Source organism: Muscardinus avellanarius, assembly GCF_963383645.1.
Source record: "Muscardinus avellanarius genome assembly, chromosome: 7".
Taxonomy (NCBI): Eukaryota; Metazoa; Chordata; class Mammalia; order Rodentia; family Gliridae; genus Muscardinus; species Muscardinus avellanarius.
Window position 1 is genome coordinate 88,746,373 of NC_137793.1, and position 18,911 is coordinate 88,765,283.

Consider the following 18,911-nt stretch of genomic DNA (forward strand, 5'->3'; position numbering starts at 1 on the left):
ACACACCTGTGATCCCCATACTTGGGAGGCTGAGACAGGAGGATGGCAAGTTTGAGACCCGCCTTTACAACTTAGTGAGACGCTCAGCCACCTAGCCAGGCCCTGTTTCAAAATGAAAAATAAAATAGGGCTGGGGTGTAGCTCAGAGGTATAATGCCTTGGGTTTAATTCCCAGTGCCACACACATACAAAAAAAGATGCCCAAGGATTTGGGCATGGATTTGCTATCCATCAAGATGGAAAAGGTTTTAGGAGGAGCTGATTTTTTTTGAGAGAGGATTAGAGTCCTCTCTTCTCCCTGACCCTTCTTGAGACCAAATGTACCTCCTCTAAAAATGTAGGCCCCAACTCTTCAGAGCTCCCTGCAGCCACTTTCAATAACTTCCTAACATGCGCAGCCGCCAGTCAACATCCATTCATTTGCACTTCCCAAGAACCCATCTTTGGTAGAACTTGTTCTCAAAAGCCATCAAAGCCCTGTGCACATAGTGGGCTCTCAGAAATGTTTTGTGAATGACGACTGGTTAAATGAATGAATGTGTGACTCAGAACAGATGTGTGGGGGATTGTAAACAGCAGTGACCTCTCAATACCCTGTGGCGAGAGACGGCGCAGCTGGTGTGTGGAATGGCAGCCAGGCTTCTGGGCGGTGTCCCAGCAGCATCTTTTCTCCCTTTCCCTGCAGCCCAGCTTGGGGGAGGCCACCTGACCCTCCCCTTATCCCTTCAAGGGAAACTCTAATTCTCTAAGGAAATTACTTTGGGACACGTGTCCCCAAACGTCCACTCTGTCCAGAGGCATGGTGACAGCTTTGCACCTGAGAGACCAGGGTAGAAGCAGACAAGGTGTCCTCACAGCCCAGGCTCCCCGACACATGCAGCAGTCCCAAGTGGGACTTGAGCCCCACCCTCCACTCCCGCTTGCAGAAGAAAGAAGACAATGGACACGTGGTCCAGCATGAATGCTGTGGCATGGTCACACTTCCCGGAAGCCCTCCTGGATTGGTCCATTTGCTTCCCTCCAGCACAGCCACAAGCTTTGCTTAGATGGGGCAATGGTACCTGTGACATTTCTGTGGTCTCTGGCTCACCCTCCCTGGCCCCTGGTAATTCCCTGTGTTTAGGGGTTGGGGATTTCTATTCTGGGCCAAAAGGTCAAATGTGTGAGCTCAGAGGATAGATTTGCCATCTGCCTGTCTGTTGGGGAGACTGCGGCTCAGCACACTGAAGTCTGGGAGTAGAGCCAGGGTCCTGGGTCTTAGTCTGCCCTCCGGCTCGGTGGTCTCGGGGGAGCCACTGGAGGGGTAGCTTTACTGAGAAATCTTAAGTTACAACTTACATTCCTTGGAGCTCGCAGCTCCCTTCCTGGACAAAGCCCCCTCTGAGCCTCTATACCAACAGGGAAGGAATGAAGCAGAAATGAGCCTGCCCTGCCGTGAAAGACAGAGGCAGAAACAAGGCCGGGAGGAGAAGACCAATCACCACCCCTGGCCACACGCGAGACAGAAGCCCAGAGCCTGGAGCCCTTCAGAGGCGGGGTACTCTGGGCTGTGGCTGACCCAGAGGAAACAGAAACAGCTGAGGCTGACCTAGAGGGTCTGCTCCAGACCTGAGAAATGAGGATAGAAGCTGGGGCCCGAAGGACTGGCCACTCCTTCAGCCATGGGTGCTCAGCTAACCCGAGTTGATAAGCCCACGGCTGCAAAGTCCAGGGCGAGGGAGGCCCAGTTTAGGCCTGGGCAGCGTCTCCTCATTCTGTCAAGTGTTCTGACCCTCAGGCTAAAACCTCTCTTCCTTTTGACCCTGGTTCTCAGAGCGCAGCTCTGGAGGTGTGCAACAGGGCACACCTCCTCTTTTCAAGGGAGGGGCAGGCTCTCCAGGCATTGAGACTCTCCTTTTAAAGCCAGAACTTAACCAGGCATGGTAGCATGTGCCTATAATCCCCAGGGAGGCTGAAAGAGAAGGACTGCAAGTTTGAGGCCAGCCTCAGCAACTTAGTGAGATCCTGCTTCAAAATAAAATAATAAGCCAGAACCCGGGTGTGGTGGCGCTCACTTATAATCCCTGCACTTGGGAGGCTGAGACAGGAGGATCGCACGGGTTCGAAGCCAGCCTCAGCTACTTAGTGAGGCTTTCAGCAACTTAGTGAGACCCTGTTTCCAAATAAAAATATATTTAAAAAAAAAAGTCTGGGAGTATAGCCCGGAGGTAGAAAACCTCTGGGTTCCACCCCCAGTACCACCAAAACAAAATAAAATAATAAGCCAGGCATGGTGGCCCACACTTGTAATCCCAGAATTTGGGAGGCTGAGACAGGAGGATCACATTCATGGATAGCCTCAGCTACTTAGTGAGGCCCTTTGCAACTCAGATAGACCCTGTTTCAAAATAAAGAATAAAAAATAGGGTTGGAGGTGTAGCTAAAAGGTATAATGCCCCTGGGTTCAAACTCCAGTGCCCAAAATAAGTAAGTAAGTAAGTAAGTAAGTAAGTAAGTAAATAAATAAAGCAAGGAAGAACTATCTCTAGCCCTCTGGCATCTGGCTGTCATCAAGGCTGGTGCCAAGCCTTTTGCCACTCCAGGCTTGCCCCCTGACAACTGGACCCTACTGCTCTCCTACCTGCCCATGGTCCAGGCCTAACCCACCCTGCACCTTTGCCCTGCCCTTCTGAATGCCTCTTACCTGAATTCAAGTCCAATGCACCCTTCAAGGCTGCTACAGGGTCCCCTCTGTACACTACTGTACACTACTCTGTACACTACTCTGTAGGAGCAGTGTACCTCCTACACTGCTCTTTCTTACCCACTGATTACAGTCAGGGAGCTTCCTAGTAAGGAGCCATCCTTCCTTGTCAACTAAACTATAAGCCCTTAAACAGGATGGTTCCTAAAGACACACTGATATTTGTTGAACGAAGAGAAGGGAATTCTACAGTTACTGAGCACCTGCTATTGCAAGGGACCCTCTTAGACACATCACGTGCATTATTTCATAAAATGCTATGAAGCAGGGATTATAATTATCTTTATTTTACAAAAGAAATACATGTCCCCAAGACTGCACAGGAGGCTGCTGGTGGAATCAGAATTTGAATACAGGTCTGTTGGGGGTCACACGTTTTCCCATAACTTCATCTATCGCTATGTAGCTGCTTTCGGGGGCTTGATTAATAATTGCATATGATACCAAAAAGTGTGAAACTCTCATAATAGGAAAGTCTGGGTCATGGCAGAGAGAGGGGGACTGCATCCTCTAGGGGTGCAAAAGTGAAAAGGAGGGTCTTTTCCCACCGAGGAGCTCCTGGAGCCCAGAGCCTGCTGCATCTGAGTCTGTGTGGGTCTAGGACTGCAGTCACACTGGGACTGGTCCACAAAACTCAGGATGAAGTTGTGGGTTATCCTCTGGACAGAGCTGGTGGTCTACACCACCACCAGTCCCTTGTGGCTCAGCCTCACGACCTCTCCAGTGGCCCAGTCCAGGATTCCCTAGGGTCTACCCCAATCTCAAGTCTTGGGAGTCCTGGGTTCTCTTCTGGACTTGCCATTACCCTTAGGAGAATACCTACAATTCTTTGAACTTCAGCTATCATTTCTACTCTCTCTGTATATGGGCTTCCAGCAGGGAAAAGCAGAAAGAAAATACTTAATTTAGAGCACTCTGTCGAAATTGTACTCATTTAAAATCCCTCTCCTTGCTCCATGGGCCAATAAAAAGCCCAGGATAAGAAGTCCAGATGTTTCCCACATGTGCTTGTTCTGTATGTTTCCATGACAACGGTCCCATATACACACAGCTGAGGTGGCCGTTGCACATTGGGCCATAGATGAGCTCTGTACCACCCAGGTACATTGCCCATAGACCACTACCAGCCCAGATTAGTTGTCATGGCAATGGCAGGCCTGTGAGGAGGAACTAACTCCAGGCAGGCGAAGGAAGATGAGGGTAAAGTATGCGTGTATGTGACTGTGCCCGGACATTGGATGGACACACGTACTGTTTATGTGACCGTACATCCTTTGGTATAGGCAAGCTTAGTGCTGAAGCTGATCTTTCCATGCACAGTTGGTTGTTTGAACATCATTGAATCACAGAGAGAAGTGGGACCTTAAAGATAGCCTTACTCAACATCCTCCCTCAGGGCAGAACTAACCCTTTCTAACAAATCCTATTACTTCACTGTGGGCCAAGTAAAGTCTCCAAATGAGGAAAAACACAGGGCTCCAACCTTAGGGGATCTTGCTAACCCAGTGATGACATCCTACCCCAGAAGAGAACTTCTTAATCCGTAATCACATGCTGGATTCAGGAGGCCCCCAGAACACAAACCATCAGGTATCAGCCAAATGTGGGGAAGATGGCCATTTGTTTCGGGAGATGTATTATGTCCATCCAGTTCTATAGAGGTTCTTGACTCCAAAAGTTAAAGCCAACCTCAAGAGTAAGGAGAATCTTTCATTCACCTTAACAGGAAGCATCAGAGACAGCTGGTTTAGAGAACCTGGCCTCTGGCACTCCCATGCTGTGGCTGTGCTCACTTGCTCCTGCTCTGCTGGCAGCTCTTTGCTTTATTAGAGTTTTTGCTAGCTTTTTCAATGAGGCATTAAACTTAACAGAGGAATGCCATGGATTCATATTTCAATGAATTTTAATAGAATAATCACTGGCAATTAGTTGGCATATAAAAATGGCTCTGCCAAGGCTAAGAATACTCCTTGGTGTGGTGAGTGGGAGTTTCAGTGCCACGAGAACTTCGCCTACACAGGGCCCGACTTTGTCACTGCGAGCTTGCCTCTCCTGCACTCTCTCCTGCCTTGCTGCAAACCCAGAATCTTCAGCAGGAAGGACGTGGTGAGCTCATGGGGTCAAACCCTGCCCCTGGCCTGGGCCAGTTGTAATGTGGACCTAGCACTACTCTCCCTCATCCTCTGCTATGGCTCAGCTCTCCTTCTGCTCTGAAGTTCTCTTAGCTACCCTGCCTCAATCTTTCACGCCATAGAACACTCTCATGTCCTGCACCTGCAGATGGAATGAGTTCCTTGAGAGAAGGGACCACTAGGCAGTTCTCTGCTCCCCCTCCTCACAAGGCTTTGCCTACCCTGGGGTAAGTGACTACACAATCATAGATCCCTCCTACGTCCTGAAGTTAATTATCTGAACCCCTAAACTCCCACAAATAGACAGGCAGGATTTCTTTTGAGAAGGGTAGTTACTAGGGATTGTGCTCTACCTCTGGACTATACCTAAAGCCCCATTAAATTTTTTACTTTGAAACAGGATCTTTCTAGGTTGTTGAGGCTGGCTTCAAACCTATGACCTTCCCATCTAGACCCAGCCTCCCAGGTACTGGAATTATAGGCGTGAGCCACTACTCCTGACTTTCTCTGGCTCTTAAGGCTATGCCATCTCACTCTTCGACCGCCTCTCCCCAGGCCCTCTCTTGTAAGCCTCTGGCAGCCTTAGGGGGCTCTCAGCAGGGAGCCCTGATCCCCCACCAAGGGGTAAGGTTGAGGTATGGAACAGCATGTTCCAGTTTCTGCCCATTCAGTGGCACTTCAGCCTTGAATAAGATTGGCTTTGACTGAGTGCAGTGGTACACACCTATGATCCCAGTACCTGAGAGGCTGAGATAGGAGGATTTCAGGTTCTAGGCCAGCACTATGTTCTTAGCCAGATCTTGTTTCAAAGTAAAAAAAATAAAAAATAAAAATAAAAAGTAAAGGGCTAGGGTTGTAATTCAAAGGTATAAATGCCCCTGGGGAAGGGGAAGGGGAAGGAGAAGGAGAAGGAGAAGGAGAAGGAGAAGGAGAAGGAGAAGGAGAAGTAGAAGGAAAGAAGGAGGAGGAGGAGGAGGAGGAGGAGGAGGAGGAGGAGGAGGAGGAGGAGGAGGAGACGATGACGACGATGATGACTGGCTTTGGAGCCAGCATTCTTTGAGACAAATACCTTGCAGGCTCTCCATCTGCCTTTCCAGAAAGACCCTAGTTTAGAGATCAGGAAGAGGGCTGGTTAACTCTGCCCAGACTTGGGGCAAAGGCCTGAGGATCCAGGTCTTAGAGCCGTACTTGAGCTGGGGCTTCCTGGGTTGTGGATAGAAAGAGGGAGCCACGATGATGGAGTTTAGCAGTCAGTTTCCTGGATCACCACCCTTCAAGTTGTATGTGGTAGTTGGAGCTGGGGCGATTCCTATGAACCAGGCTGCTTCTTTGTAAGAGGACTTTATCCTTAGGACCTTTCTGTGGCCCATAGGCATATATGAACCAAACAGAAGATTCGGATTTCCTGGGAGGCACTGAAGCAGTTTGTCTTAAGTTGGAGAGTTTAATTTTTAGAAACCTGCCAGGCCAGACATGGTGGTACATGCCTGCAATCCCAGTACTTGGGAGGTTGACACAAGAGGATTGCAAGCTTGAGGACGGCCTCAGCAAGTAACAAGACCCTTAGAAACCTAGCAAGCGCCTGTTTCAAAACAAAGAAATGAAAAAGGGCTGGAGATGTAGCTTGAAGGAATAATGCCATTGGATTCAATCCCTAGTTGTGTATGTGCATGCATGTGTGTGTATGTGTGTACGTGCATGTGTGTGTGTGCGCACGTGTGTACACTTCTGCCAGGAGGAAGCCAAATCCAGGACTGACAGGTGTTGAGTAGAGGGATACTTCTCTAGGAAAGTCACAGGGGAAGTTTATGGCTTTCCTCATCTGCCCATCTTTCCCAGCGTTGAGGGGGAAGGTGGTGGCCTCCAGACAGCCGCTGCCTGTGGGCTCAGGGATCACCGTGAGGCCAGAGCTCTGCTCTTGCTCTCTGGAGCAGGAGACATATTCCAGGGCTGAGGCTTCTCCAGTCACTCTGTAGATCGTGGACAGCTGAATAGGCTACACAGGCTGCACAGCCCCAGACTATCAGAAACCCCACCAGGGCAGAGGCCTCCATATGTTTTGCCCATGGATGTATCCCAAGCTTCTAGAATAGCACCCAGCACATATTAAGTGTTTAATAAAAAAAATAGAAAATGCATATAATTTCCCTCTCGAGTTGGGCAGTGCAGAGGCCCTAGTTTTCTCAGTGTAACAGGAAACAGGCAGCCAGACCTGACCAATCCTATGTGTTGAATTTCGAACCCTTGCAGATGCAAATAGCATGTAGAGTCACTCATACGTCTTCTAGAGTGGGAGCCATCTGAAGATGGCCAGGGTAGCCATGGGGAAGGGGGGTCCCGCTGTCCAGCCTCTGCTATTCTTGACATTCAACTAAAATGGCTCCTATTGGATCCAATTCACTGCCTGGAGAGAAATCCCATTCCCAGCCAAATTCTGTCATGAGAAGTCACTCAGTCTTCTCCCTCCACCCCCACCCCAAAGCAACAGAATCCAGATCCCTCCAGTTCTATTTCAAACCTTTCAGCAGAGTACCTCAGATGACCTTGCTTCTCTGGCCTCTGCCTTTAAGACCCCCCCACCCCCAGAGCCCGGCTGTGCCATGCTGGTCATCCCACGGCCTCTCCTGACCTCCTTGGGTGTCCTGGACTTGAGAGATCCTCCTTTCCAGTAAGGTCACCATAGAAACAGCTAAGGGCTTGACCTCTGAAGATAGGCCTCTTGGGTTCAAATCCTGGCTGGACCACCTTGGACAAATCACTTAACCTCTCTGTGTCACAGTTTTCTCATCTTTAGAAAACTGCCATGATAATAACAGTCTTTTCCCCAGTAACAAATAATACTGAACATGTATTAAGTAGTACTATGCATTAGGTGTGTGCCCATGGTAGTGTGTCCTTCCCTCTCCCCCGCTTTCTCTCTTTGGGCACTGGGATTGAACCCAGGGGAATTCTACCTCTGAACGAAACTCCCATCCCTATTTTTAATTTTTTTTTACTATTATTTATTTACTTAATTTTGCAGTACTGGGATGAAGCCCAGGGGCATTCTACCTCTGAGCTAAACCCCTGGCCCTATTTTTATTCTTTATTTTGAAACAGGGTCTGAGTTGCAGAGGGCCTAACTAAGTAGCTGAGGCTGGCCGCGAATCACAATCCTCCTTTCTTAGCCTTCTAAATGCTGGGATTACAAGCATGCACCACTATGCCCGACCTTATTTTTATTTTATTTTGAAACTGTTTCTCGCTAAGTTTCCGAGGCTGGCCATGCAACTGCCATCTTCCCGTCTCAGCCTCCCAAGTACTAAGATTACCAGTGTGCACCACCAAATCCACTCGCCAGATTCTTTTCTAAGCTCTTTACCTATACTGATGCACTGAATCTCCACAAAATCCTTGGTGCAAGGTAACATTATTATCCCCAATTATAAGCAAGGAAAGAGAGGCATGGAGAAGATTAAACAACTTGCCCAGTGCTGCACAGCGAGCTGGTGAGAAAGCTGTGGTGCAGGCGAGAGAGTTAAGTTCCAGGCCTTATACAGTTGTTAGAAGGATTAAATGTGCTTAGGACAATGCCTGGCTCACACAGAAAGCCACAGCCAAGTGTCAGCTGCTGCTACAAGTGTTATTATAACCTCCCATCCCAATCCCTGGAAGCTTACTTAGTCCCAGATGATTGCTTTATTTGGGCTCCAGAGACCCCCACACTCCCAAGCCTGCTCTGCCCCACAGCGGCGCTGACCTACTTGAGCCCTGAGAACGTTGCAAATGTCATCGTCCCTGAGCTCATTCTGTTTTCTAGTCAATTGTCGGCGTGTCCTCTCTCCACGGATGGCTGGGACATCAGGCTCATCCTGGCCCAGAAGTCCCCAGAGGGCAGGGGACGCAGCAGTGTGAACTCAGCATGAAATGACATGGCGTTGGCATGACAGAGATGCCAGTGTCATTCAGGGGCCTGTTTGGGTTGAGGGAGATGTCAGCAGAGACTGTGGCTCACTGACCCCGTTTCCTTCCCCACCACTTGGCAGAGGTTTAGGGAGACCGAGCTGAACTTGGACAGTGTGTAATTATCACAGTGGGTGCTGGCGGCAGATGGGAAGGCTGGGAGGAGGAGGAGGAGAAGAATTGTGACCTTCAGACAGGCTGGGCTCAAATCCTGGCGCAGCCCCCTCGCCATCTATCTTCAACAGGTTTTCCTAACCTCTAACTTGAGTCTCCTCATCTATAAGAGAAATACCACCACCTTCAAACGGCCACACAAGGTGTTCACAAAAGATCGAATGAATAAAGCACCTAGCAGTGTGCCCTGCACCTACTGAGTATTCAGTAGTTGGGGGGCATTATCACCATTCTGTTATTTTACTGTCTGGGGACTCAGAAGGCAGTGGTCCAGGTTTCCATTCACCTGCGAACTCACCGTCAGCCTCTGAGTCTCCTCTTCTCTTCATGGAAAATGAGCCGAATTGGGCTGCTCTATAAAGTTCGTCAGAGCTGTGACTTACTATGCTCTTAGGTTACAAGTTGTGTGTCGTCCTAGGACACTTGCATTTGGCCTGAAACTCCCTGGAGGCTGTGATTAGTGCACACCTCTGGGCTGCAGCCTGCCTAGAAGCCTTCAACAAACTCCGCTCCCAGAAAGGGTGCCGAGCACCACGTCTTACATGTGCCCTCACCAAGGGCACACTAGATGTGCACATTTTCTTAGGATAAGTACTCTGTCCCTGATCCCAAACCCACAAAACATGAACAACTTAACTGTGGCTTAAAGATGGAGTCAGCTCAACAAAGGGCAAGAAAGAACAAGAAAAGGAAAACAACCCCAGCGTGAGGCCAAATGCCACACTGCCCTTCCCATTCTATATATATTCCAGCCCTTGAATGCAGAGGAGGTAGGGAGGAGGCTCCAGCCTGTCCCCCAGTGACACAGGTTATGATGAGCAAAGATGTCTTCATTATGTGTCCACTCAGCGCTCAGAGTGGAAGTAATTAAGGAATCTATGTAAACCTCAGGGCGACCTTTCCCAGTCCTGCACATGGCCTCACACATGTGGGCACGTGGCGACACCAGCCCTGGCTTCCATTGACAGTCTAAATTAAGATCCGATGGCTGGCTGGTGCACTGGTTGGCACTGGTGTGAGCAGATGGGACCACAGAGCCAGGCGGGCTAGGCACACGTACAAACACCTGTGGGCTGGATTCTTCCAGGCTTGCCCCAGGGCAGAGGCCGAAGGAGCAGCTGGTGGTGGACAGCCTTTGAAACATGTGAAGGCCATTCCCAACACCTCATCATGGAGACAAGTCATCACAGGAATCCTCTTCCTGCTATATAAAGATCATAAAGCCTTATTTGGACTCTCTCCCCAGAGCCCAGGCTGAATAAGTAAGAAAAGTGGTACAAGGCGGAGAAAGCTCTTTGGCCTTCTCCTGCTCCCCTTCAAGACCCTCCCCCATGCAGTGAGCCTGGAGGCCAGAGAGCACCATATTGGGAAGAGAATAGAGAAAGACTGATTGCTCCCCCAGCTGCCTGAGCAAACAGGCTCGCAGAGGATGTGTGAGCGCCATGACTGCTCACTGTGGATTCCTTACTCTCTTCGCAGGTTCCCCAAACATGGAGCAGTTTGTGGACAGGAAGGAAGAACTTTTGAACACCAAGAAACCGCCCCCCCCTCCAAACCAGGCGTGATGGCACATGCTTGTAATCCCAGTATCTGGGAGGCTGAGACAGGAGGATCGCAAGTTTTGCAGCCAGCCTCAGGTACTTAGTGAGGCCCTTTACAACTTAGTGAGATCCTGTTTCAAAATAAAAAATAGGGCTTGGGGTATAGCTTGGAGATAGAATGCCCCTGGGTTCAATCCCCAGTACTTCAAAAGGAAGAAGAGGAAGAGGAAGATGAAGAAGAACCCCCTACCCCAAATCATCTATAAACTGGCATGTAAATAAGATAACCTGTAACTAAAATAACCATGCAGTGTCCTATAAATGATATAATTACATGATATGGTTCTCTCCAATGCACTGAATTCTCCTTCCAAAAGAAGAGGAGACAAGCCCAGCGCCCTCTAGTGAGAGAGGCAAGATTGACTGGTTCCTTGTCAACCTACAAGGGCAGGTCTCCTAGTGGGGCTTCCAGGATGCCAACACATTACATTTCTCCGGCTAGGTCTTACTGGAGTGAATCCCTTTACTGTGAACTGCCTGAAGACAGGTCAAAGTCTTGTTCATCTTTTGCTTCAGTGTCAAGCATAGTATTTTGTACCAGGCAAACACTCACTGATGGTTTGTTGATTGAATAAAAGAATACATGAGTGAATGAGTCATGTCATGTCCCGAGTGAGTTCAGGGGTGGGAGAGCAAGGCATAAAATGGAACCCTTTTGTTGTCTCCCCTCTTCTGTTTTCTTGAGCCTAGAAGAATGAGGGCTCCCCACAAGAAGGCAAATCCTAAATCTCTCTCCCCATCCAACTCTTGGTCAAAGAGCTCAGTGTATCTTCAGTAATGATGGATCACCATGACAACTAGCAAGCGCTAGAGCAGAGGCAGCGCTATGAACCTCACTTCCCTTCTCTAAGAGTCTTGGGGGAGCTGGGGCCCCTCATTGCCCCGTGTGAAGTTCATCCTGAGGTCCACTGACCGTCTGGCCCGCAGAGCACCCATCCCGTGATTTATCTGACACCCTCAGGTCCAGCTTGGGGGGGTGGGGGCTGTCTTCCAGCTAACAAGCCACAGGGATTCCTAGTGCCAGCCTGTAGTTGACATTAAAAGCAAAAGTCCTCTCACCCGCTCATGGGATAGTAATTAGGAACGAGAGCCTGGTTAGGTGGATGGAGATCATTAGACTAACAATATGGCAAGCACATAAGGAAGCCATTACACTAACAAAACTGCAAATGTAAAAATAGAGCTCCACATAGTTTCCTGGTTACCACATTCTAATTCTGATGGTTTGTCGATGCCAGCGAAATTTGGTTTTCTTTTGTCCTCTGCCATGCCCTGGTCCCCCTGCGTGCATACTTATTGTGGCAGGAGATGTCTCACCCTTTAAATGCCCAGTCCTTACCCCACCACCCTCCTCTGCAAGACTTGTGATGGCAGAGTGGGTATGGCTGCTCTGTTTCCAGGGTCGCGGGGCTCCAAGATCACTACTGTCAACCCCTCCAGAGATGGCCAAGTTCACAGGCCAATGGGGACACCTGACCATCTGCCCAGCAAGGCACAGAAAAGACAGGAAGGGCATGCTGTTAGTGTTCAATGATGTCAGGGAGCTGCGTGTTGTGGAACATGCCATCTAGTAATCCTAGTACTTGGGAGAGTGAGACAGGAGGATCTTTGGTTTGAGGCTGGCCTCAGCAACTTAGTGAGACCCTGTTTCAAAATATGCAACAAAATAAGGCTAGGAGTATAGCTCAGAATAGAATGATCCTGGGTTCAACTCTTAGTACTAAAAAAAAAAAAATTATGTCAGGGTCAGGCTATGTGCTAAGCTCCAACTTTGCTCACAGAAGTTACTGAGGGCCTTGCTGAATTGCTGAGGTTTGCCTTGAACCTGGGATTCTCCTGTCTCAGCCTCCCAAGTACTGGGATTACAGGCATACGCCACTACATCTGGCTTCTAGATTACTGTTGTTGTTGTTACTGCTGCAAGAAAATCAGCACAGCACGCACACCCTAAATGCTGCCAAGAATTAAGAATCTGTTTTTTAAGACCTGACCTATGGTATCAAGGCTTGCATTCATTCACTCATGATTGACATATTCAGAGATGCTGATCATCTGAGGATGCACTTGGACCCAGCAACGTTTCCGCCCTTAAGCACCATCACTAAATTTAAGTTGCAAAAGTATTCTTGATGAATCTCAGGTCTCTAAGGCTAATAGTAGCTAGGTACCAGGTGGTATGTTGTGACCACAGGATGGCACTGGGAAGTGGACATGTGTGGGAGTGACTGTCAGGAGTGGTCCTGGAAGAGGAAGCAGTCATCAGAGTGCCAGCCAGGTAGCCCTGGACTGCCTCTGGGCTCCTGTACCTTCATTTTTAACCTGGGATTTGCTCAGCATGTGGCTCCCACTCTCCCAGACTGATACGTTTTTGCCGTGACCTCTCACATGCTGCCTACATGGTGACCCCCACAACCTGAGCATCCAATGAACATGGTCCCCCCCAGCCACTTTCCTAGCTTGACCCTGAATGCCCCTGGACTTGAGGGACTCAGCCTAATGAGTCAAGTGTGATAAACATTCAAAGCGCCCTTCACGGGTTGGTGTCTCATTGTCAAGAGCCCCCATTGGGCCCAGGTTGCTTCCTCCGTGTGAGCATTGAGAAGCATTCTAAGCCAGCGGCCCCCACCCCAGGAGGAAGTCTCTTCCCCAGAGTACTTACCCATGTAGGAACAGCTGCCCTCTGTACTGCTGGGGGGACTGGAGTAGCCATCAAGGGTCCAGCTGCCTTGGGGGAGGGGGGTTGGCTCCTGGTCTGTCTGCAACCTGTGGGATGACCCAAAAAGAGAGCTCATTCATGGCCACAAAGCCCCTCCATGGGGTAAGAAGACCCTCTTTGAGCTTGGTTCTTTCCCTCTGCTGGTTCCCGGAGGCCCTCAAGAGGGCCTCTGGACCTGCCCCTACGTGTGTGTGGACAGGCACAGGCCTCTGTCAAAGCTGGATCAGGCAAGCTCACCCTGGGGTCCAGGCAAGCTCACCCTGGGGTCCAGGGACTTCTGATGACAGTTGTCCTTTAGTGTTTCCATCCATTTCCAGGAACATGTATCACTCACAGGGTAGAAAGTTCCCCCAGAAACTCCAAGCCTTGGGTCCTTTGTCCTGCTGTGACCCTGGCCCTCAGAATGTATATGAATGGGAAACAGGTCACTGCTCCTGACAGCTCAGGGGGCACTATGGCCTCCATGGGCTTGCTCACCATCCAGGAGGTCAGGAAAGAAGGAGGGTAGGCTCACCCTGAGTCACAGCAACTCCTGGGCTGACAAGTCCATGCTGGACTGGTGGTGGCAGCAGGAAAGAAGGGTGAGGTGTCTAGGCACCGGCTCCCAAGTGCACACAGGCCTCTGAGCACAGTCCCAACCATGCAGTCGCTCCCAGGAACAAAGGCTGTGCGAGCTTTCATTATAGGCAATTACCCTGGGCTCTCGGAGCTGGCCCGCCCACCCATCCGCCCGCTGTCGCCAGCTAAATGGACCCTTTGGCAGCTTGGCAGGAGGGGGAGGGGAGGACTGTGCAGGCAGGAGGGGAAATTGATAGGGGGCCCTAAGAGTCTCCAATACTGCTGAGATTTGTCTTTCTCCAGTTTTATTTATTTTTTAAGACCTCGATGGCTGAGACTCTTGAGTTCATCCCTGACATGAACTCACTGTATAACCTAGAGCAAATCTCTTCTCTCTGTGTCTGGCTTTTATCAGAGGGCAAAGAGATGACCTCCAAGGCCCAGACCAGTCTGACAGTCTGGGGTCATATGACATGCCTGTGGCTACCACTCAGCTCTCTTGAAGCCAGCCAGGCAGTGTTGAGCTCTCCTGTGTCTGCAGGTACCTTTGGTAGGTGCTGGAGACAGGCAAGGTGGGGTGAACTCTATGCCCAGATACACGAGTACCCAGAAGACAGAAAAACTGGTGTTGATTGGTTTCAGGGGAGAACTTAGTATAGATTTGGGTTTTTGAACTGAGAAATGCAACATATTGGTGAGAAAGTAATAGAACATTCTGCTGGGGAAAAGGAATTCTATCTAATGTATCGAATGTCTCATTGAGTAACATCATATATGTTGAGAGCTAAACACAAGTTGGACCTGGTGGTGCAAGCATGTAATCTTACTACTTGGGAGGCTGAGACAGGAAGATCACAGATTTGAAGCCAGTGCATGGTAACTTAGTGAGACCCTGTGTTAAAATAAAAAGGGCTGAGGGTGTAGCTCAGTGGTAGCGTACACCTGGGTTCTATCCCTTGTACCATAACTAACTAACTAACTAAATAAATAAATAAGTAAAAGAGTTAAGCACAATGTCTGGCCCAGAGCAGATAGGCAATAACCAGTATTAAAAATAGGAATGTTTTGCTGTCATGATTATTATAGCCATGGTTATGAAGTAAGGGCGGTGAGGTAGAACAGCGGTCTGGACCGATCCCATGGAGGAAGGCCACCTTTATCTCCATTCTCAGTCACACTCACTAGTGTCTGCACCTGTCTCCACCTCTCTAAACACAGCCAGACTTCTGTGTGTCTCACTCAGCCTGAAAGGACAGTACCACTGATGTAGGAGATCAGAAGTGGAACCAAATCAGAAAGCAGGAAAGCACAAAGGTGATACCATTAACTGAAGTGTGACCCAAGGCTTACTTGGTGAGGGAGGGAGCAGACTGCTGGGGAAAGAAAGCCCTCCGCAGGTGGAAAGGCACTGGCGGTGGTGAAGCTGCCGCGGCCCTTTTCCAGAAGCAGGGAAGGGAGAGAGGAGGAAGATGTGATGGAATTGGGTGTGTAAAGCCAGAGGACTTAAAGAGCAGCCCAAGGAGCATTCTTCTCCTTAGGAAGCAGGGGTGTCCAGAGGGAGTGTCTACTGTGAGGAGATCAGCTTGTTGCACCCAAATCTCTAAAAAAAGATGGCTGGGAGGAAAGGGCAGGGTCAAAGATAGCTGATGGATTCAGTCCCTAGAGAAGTCGGTCAGGTATAACCAGGCTGGGGAAGAGAGGGGAACCTAGGGGTTTTGTAGAAAGCCAAGGAGCTGGGGGTGGGGGGCAGATTTTCATGAAAACAGAATGTCTGCAGATTCTAAGGAGCAGATGGCACCTCCTTGGCTCTGAAGCTTGGAAGGGTGGCCCAGCCAGGCTCTTGGCAGAGCGGCCCACGGCAGCAGCTCTCAGCCCTGCAGGGTGTGCTGGGCCCCAGGCCATCTTCCTGCAGTGTCTTGGGGGTATCCTCGATCCTAATTTCACTCTTGCCTTAGCCATGACGCTTCCTCCAACCCTTCCAGGGCCTGAAAGGGCCAGGGTCTAGGAGGTGTGGTGATAGAGAAAATCCCTATTGAGGTGGTGGGACATATTTCCATTTTTGTTTAAAATGCAAACATGTGATAAATGTTTGCTGAATGAGGGAAACATGGTTCTGTTGCACTAAAATTTTCAGAGGGAAATATTCTGACCTCTCTGAAAAATGCCAGATTCTGAATATGCCAGGGGACTTGTAGAGTAGATAATGTGAAATCTTAAACAATTTAATGCTCAGACACTTTTTCCCAAGGAATGAATTCAAAATGAAGGGAAACAGGTAGGAGAAGAAAGTCAAAGCGTCACCGGGGAACCATTTAACTGATTGGAAGGAGCCCATTCAAAGGAAGGTCAGGGCTGGGGATACAGCTCAGTGGTAGAGGGCTTGCTTGGCATGTGTGAGGCCCTGGGTTAGAACCCCAGTACTGCAAAAGGAAAGAGATAGATGATAGCTAGCTAGCTAGTTAGCTAGCTAGCTAATAGATAGATAGATAGATAGATAGATAGATAGATGAAGTCTGCCCTGCATTTCCACTTCATGAGTTCCTACATCAGCTTTAGAATCTAAGTCAAGAAAGTCACAAGAACAGAAATTATCTGCCTAGGGATCACCTGCATAAAAACACCTTTTGGCCTGCAGTAACAGGGAGTTCACCATCTTAAAGTCAATATGCAATCCTCTCTAGCTGCTGGGAAGTTCCTTCTCTCAAGCCTCAACTCTGTCTCAAACTAACTTTCTAACCACCATGATGCTGAGTCAGCTCTTTGGAACTGCACCAAGTAAATCTAATTCATCTTACAACATGACAACCCTTCAAATGTTTGAGAACAGCTCTTAGACCCTCCTAAACCTTCCCTTTCCAAAACAAACTTCTTCAGTTCTTTTAACTTTTTTTCTAACACCATTTTTGGATCACTCACTAACCTGTCAGTCTTTCTCTAAATGTGTTTTCGTGAGTCAAATGTGGTGTTCATAATGGAATGTGGCATTCTAAATGAGGACTTAGCTCATGCAGAATATAGTGAGGCCATTCACTTCCTTGTCTTGGACCCCAAAAACCTATTACTGTAATGCAAGGCGGCACTTGCATTGCCTTTTAGTGAAGGTTGCATCTCCTAGGGGTTTCCTGCCCACACCCAGCCCATGTATTAGCTTTTCTGTAACCAAAATAAAGGAGAGCTACTCCTTACATTAGCATGGGAAAAAATTAAAAAAAAAAAAATATATATATATATAAAATAAGTTTAGTCAGGAAGGTACTTGATTTGCATCTGCACATTTCTAAACTGTATAATAATCATTAAAATTTAGCTTACACATATCCATTTAAGAATCATTATTGACAACCAATATGCTACACACACACAGATATGCATAGGCAATATACGTGGAGTGAACAGTGAGAGAGAGATCCCCAAGGTATCAGGAGAGCAACGTGGAGGAACAGTTTAGATTTACCATGAACTATCGGCAAATCTTCTATGGGCGCTGGCCAAGACTGATGTAGCTGCCCACTACCCACCTGTGTACCTAGCTGCCCAAGCATCCACAATACTCTGATAGGTTATTTTATGACTTCACAGAGAGCTGGAGCAATGGACACTATATGGTTATCTCCTTGTTAATTTCTGTTCGTTGTGTAGTTCTCAGAGTTTAGAATGACCAGAGTTTGGATTAGGTTCCCTGTTGGTGTTCCCAGTCTACCTCATCTTGTCAAATTCCCAACCTTCTAGGCCTCCACCTGCCTAACTTCTCTTTTGATGCCCTGCGTCCCTCTGGTCTCCACCAGCCACTTGCCATCAGTGACTTTGGCCTTGGCCCTTGGTCTCAGCACCATTCTCTCTCCCTCCCTGCTCCCCAACTCACCTGTACTGGAAGGGGGCCACTGTGGCTGTGACCGGCTGACTGTGCTGATGGACAGGGGAAAAGCTAATGGCCCCTGGGGTGGGGGAGGGGCGCTTGCTCTGTGCAGGGCTGCAGACCGGAGAGGAAGCCCCTGACGTTGCACCATCATCAGGCTCCAAGGACCTGGAGATCCCAGAACTCCTGTAGTTTAAGTCTCTTTGATCTTTTCCTAGGCAGCTAGGAGGCTTTCGACCTTCAAGAGTCCCTGGTATTTGAGTTTCACCATAACAGTTTGTCCGGGATGGGCTCCTGCCCCGGGACTGGCGTGTTGGAATTCCTTCCTGGGCCTTCTTCTTCTTTCCCTGGGTGCCTTGTGTCTCCCCAACTCCTCTGGACCCAGCCCGGCTGGGGAGGGCTGCTTTCGGGGTTACCCTGGGACTGCTCCAGGGGGAGCTGGGCAGGCCTTCGCCACCCTCTGCTGACTCCTTAGCTGCCCCAGCAGCCCTGGGGGAGCCTCTCCCATGAGAGGCCTTGGGGGAGGAGTTCCTGGAAGGGCCTCCAGCCTTGCCCAGTCTTGGGGAGGCCGCTCGCTGGGGGCTCAGGGCCAGGCCAGCCTGGCGTGGCCGCAGCTGAGGAGAAGCACCCGGGGTATGAATCCTGGTCTGGGAGGAAGTTCTAGGCACAGGGATGGAGGAGGCATAGTGTGGGCGGCTGGCAGAATTCACGTTGGCCATCCCATTCATGGTCAGCAAGGCAGGCAGTGGGAACTATTGTCCTGCAGAAAAAGGGGAGATAAGAAGACTGTGAGATACAGGCCCCAGATTCTATCCTTGTGTGTGGAATGATGATGGTGGGAAACCACAAGCGCCGGGGCTGGACATCAGGACTGCTGGGTTCACATCCCGTCTTGCCAAAGCCTTCCTGCATGGCTCAGAGCAAAGTCCTGTACCTCTGTGCTCCGAGGGCCATTGCAAGGCTCGTGTGCAAGCTCACATGTGAAAGTGCTTTTAGACTTGCCATGTACTCTACAGATGAGCTTCATTTAACTTTCCTTGACTCTGTTCCTCCCCGTTGACTGGGCCAGTCTCCTTTTCACTGCCCCTTCCCTCAGATCTTTCACGGTACCCTGAATCTAGACTGTCCTATTCATGGCAAACAAACTTCCTCATGCCATTTCTTGGCATGTTTCTTCCACCCACACCTT

The 18,911-nt window shown here is 49.4% G+C and overlaps 1 protein-coding gene across 3 annotated transcripts in view; it reads right to left on the reverse strand.

The window, feature by feature from the left end:
• NAV1 (neuron navigator 1) overlaps positions 1-18,450 on the reverse strand; it is a gene marked incomplete at both ends in the record, with an annotated part of 206,485 nt that extends 188,035 nt beyond the window's left edge. For all 3 annotated transcript variants that reach the window (XM_080699273.1, XM_080699274.1, XM_080699272.1), the window contains 2 exons: positions 13,252-13,355; positions 17,729-18,450. In XM_080699273.1, the coding sequence (XP_080555399.1) occupies positions 13,252-13,355; positions 17,729-18,450 (826 nt within the window). The remainder of the gene's footprint in view (positions 1-13,251; positions 13,356-17,728) is intronic.
• Positions 18,451-18,911: the final 461 nt, after the last annotated feature.